The sequence below is a fragment of the Austrofundulus limnaeus genome, unplaced genomic scaffold, assembly GCF_001266775.1.
Source record: "Austrofundulus limnaeus strain Quisiro unplaced genomic scaffold, Austrofundulus_limnaeus-1.0 Scaffold1881, whole genome shotgun sequence".
Taxonomy (NCBI): domain Eukaryota; kingdom Metazoa; phylum Chordata; class Actinopteri; order Cyprinodontiformes; family Rivulidae; genus Austrofundulus; species Austrofundulus limnaeus.
Genome location: NW_013954283.1, coordinates 1 through 2,774, shown reverse-complemented (window position 1 = coordinate 2,774; position 2,774 = coordinate 1). Strand labels below are relative to the sequence as shown.

Below are 2,774 nucleotides of genomic sequence, written 5' to 3'. Positions count from 1 at the left end.
TTGTTGTTGACTCACCTGATGATTCACCTGTTGACTCACCTGTTGACTCACTTGTTGTTGACTCACCTGATGATTCACCTGTTGACTCACCTGATGACTCACCTGTTGTTGACTCACCTGATGACTCACCTGATGACTCACCTGATGATTCACCTGATGACTCACCTGCTGTTGACTCACCTGATGATTCACCTGTTGTTGACTCATCTGTTGACTCACCTGTTGTTGACTCACCTGATGACTCACCTGTTGTTGATTCACTTGATGACTCATCTGTTGTTGACTCACCTGATGACTCACCTGTTGTTGACTCACCTGATGACTCACCTGTTGTTGACTCACCTGATGACTCACCTGTTGTTGACTCACCTGTTGTTGACTCACCTGTTGACTCACCTGATGATTCACCTGTTGTTGACTCACCTGTTGTTCACTCATCTGTTGACTCACCTGATGACTCACCTGTTGTTGACTCACCTGATGACTCACCTGTTGTTGACTCATCTGTTGACTCACCTGATGACTCACCTGATGACTCACCTGTTGTTGACTCACCTGATGACTCACCTGTTGTTGACTCACCTGATGACTCACCTGTTGTTGACTCACCTGTTGACTCACATGTTGTTGACTCACCTGTTGACTCACCTGTTGTTGACTCACCTGATAACTCACCTGTTGACTCACCTGTTGTTGACTCACCTGTTGACTCACCTGTTGTTGACTCACCTGATGACTCACCTGTTGTTGACTCACCTGATGACTCACATGTTGTTGACTCACCTGATAACTCACCTGTTGACTCACCTGATGACTCACCTGTTGTTGACTCACCTGATGACTCACCTGTTGTTGACTCACCTGATGACTCACCTGCTGTTGACTCACCTGATGACTTTCCTGTTGTTGACTCACCTGATGATTCACCTGTTGACTCACCTGTTGACTCACCTGTTGTTGACTCACCTGTTGACTCACCTGATAACTCACCTGTTGACTCACCTGATACGCTTGGCTCCAGATCTTTCACGACGTGGCGTACAAGGCCAAGGACCGGACGGACCTGCTGTCTGGGATCGATGAGTTCCTGGATCAGGTCACAGTCCTGCCTCCAGGTGAATGGGACCCCAGCATCCGGATCGAACCACCGAAGAACGTCCCATCTCAGGTGAGCGCTGTGGGACTACAGGTGGTACACCTGTCCTCTGTGAACCGTCTTTCTAACGCCGTTTCTCTGCAGGAGAAGAGAAAGATACCAACACTGGCTAACGGCTCCGCCTACAGTGCTGACGCCGTGAAGGAGGCGGAGCATCACACGGGCCCGGAGCTGCAGAGGACGGGCAGGTGTGTCTCCCTCCTCAGGTAGTTGTTGTTTCTGACTTTGTAGAAATGACGGTGAAACTGTCCGACAGGATCTTTGGAGGTCTGGTGAACGACGTTCGGAGGAAAAGACCGTTTTATTGGAGCGACATCAAAGACGCCCTGAGTCTGCAGTGTGTGGCGTCCATCCTCTTCCTGTACTGCGCCTGCATGTCACCTGTCATCACCTTCGGAGGGCTGCTGGGAGAGGCCACCAAAGGAAACATAGTAAGACCCTAAAGCAGGACTCTGTCTCTGAGTGTCCCTGACCTGGACCCTGCTGTGGTCCTGGATCCTGCTGCATCTGGTCAGGGTTTGACTGTCCCTCTGTTTCTGGCAGAGCGCCATCGAGTCTCTGTTCGGGGCGTCCATGACGGGCGTGGCCTACTCTCTGTTCGCGGGGCAGCCTCTCACCATCCTGGGCAGCACCGGCCCGGTTCTGGTGTTCGAGAAGATCCTCTTCAAGTTCTGTTGGTGAGTCCAGACCTGAGCAGAGACACATCCTCCTGAATCCAGGATGATCTGGGTCCAAAGTTCACCACCGAGACCCCATTCAGACCAGAACACTTACTGAGCTCCAGAACCACATTATAGTTTGTGAGACTGGACCGGTGTCCCTCAGAGTCACTCAGAGACTCTCGGAGACACTCAGAGTCACTCAGAGACACTCAGAGACTCTCAGAGGCACTCAAAGACACTCAAAGACTCTCAGAGACTCTCAGAGGCACTCAGAGGCACTCAGAGACTCTCAGAGACGCCCAGAGACACTCAGAGACACTCAGAGACACTCAGAGACTCTCAGAGACTCTCAGAGGCACTCAGAGGCACTCAGAGACTCTCAGAGACACTCAGAGACACTCAGAGACACTCAGAGACACTCAAAGACTCTCAGAGACAGAGACGCTCAGAGACTCTCAGAGACTCTCAAAGACATTCAGAGACGCGCAGAGACTCTCAGAGACACTCAGAGACTCTCAGAGACGCTCAGAGACTCTCAGAGACAGAGACGCTCAGAGACTCTCAGAGACTCTCAAAGACATTCAGAGACGCGCAGAGACACTCAGAGACACTCAGAGACTCTCAGAGACTCTCAGAGACAGAGACACTCAGAGACACTCAGAGACACTCAGAGACTCTCAGAGACAGAGACGCTCAGAGACTCTCAGAGACTCTCAAAGACATTCAGAGACGCGCAGAGACTCTCAGAGACACTCAGAGACTCTCAGAGACGCTCAGAGACTCTCAGAGACTCTCAAAGACATTCAGAGACACTCAGAGACTCTCAGAGACTCTCAGAGACAGAGACACTCAGAGACACTCAGAGACACTCAGAGACACTCAGAGACTCCCAGAGACTCTCAGAGACTCTCAGAGACACTCAGAGACGCTCAGAGACTCTCAGAGACTAGAGACTC

General features: G+C 51.4%; 1 protein-coding gene across 1 annotated transcript in view; it reads left to right on the top strand.

The window, feature by feature from the left end:
- LOC106536578 (sodium bicarbonate cotransporter 3) overlaps positions 1–1,833 on the top strand; it is a gene marked incomplete at its 3' end in the record, with an annotated part of 21,984 nt that extends 20,151 nt beyond the window's left edge. Inside the window, 4 exon segments of the mRNA XM_014033882.1 lie at positions 1,022–1,168; positions 1,241–1,344; positions 1,413–1,587; positions 1,700–1,833. Of these exon segments, the coding sequence (XP_013889336.1) occupies positions 1,022–1,168; positions 1,241–1,344; positions 1,413–1,587; positions 1,700–1,833 (560 nt within the window).
- Between the last annotated feature and the right edge of the window lie 941 nt (positions 1,834–2,774).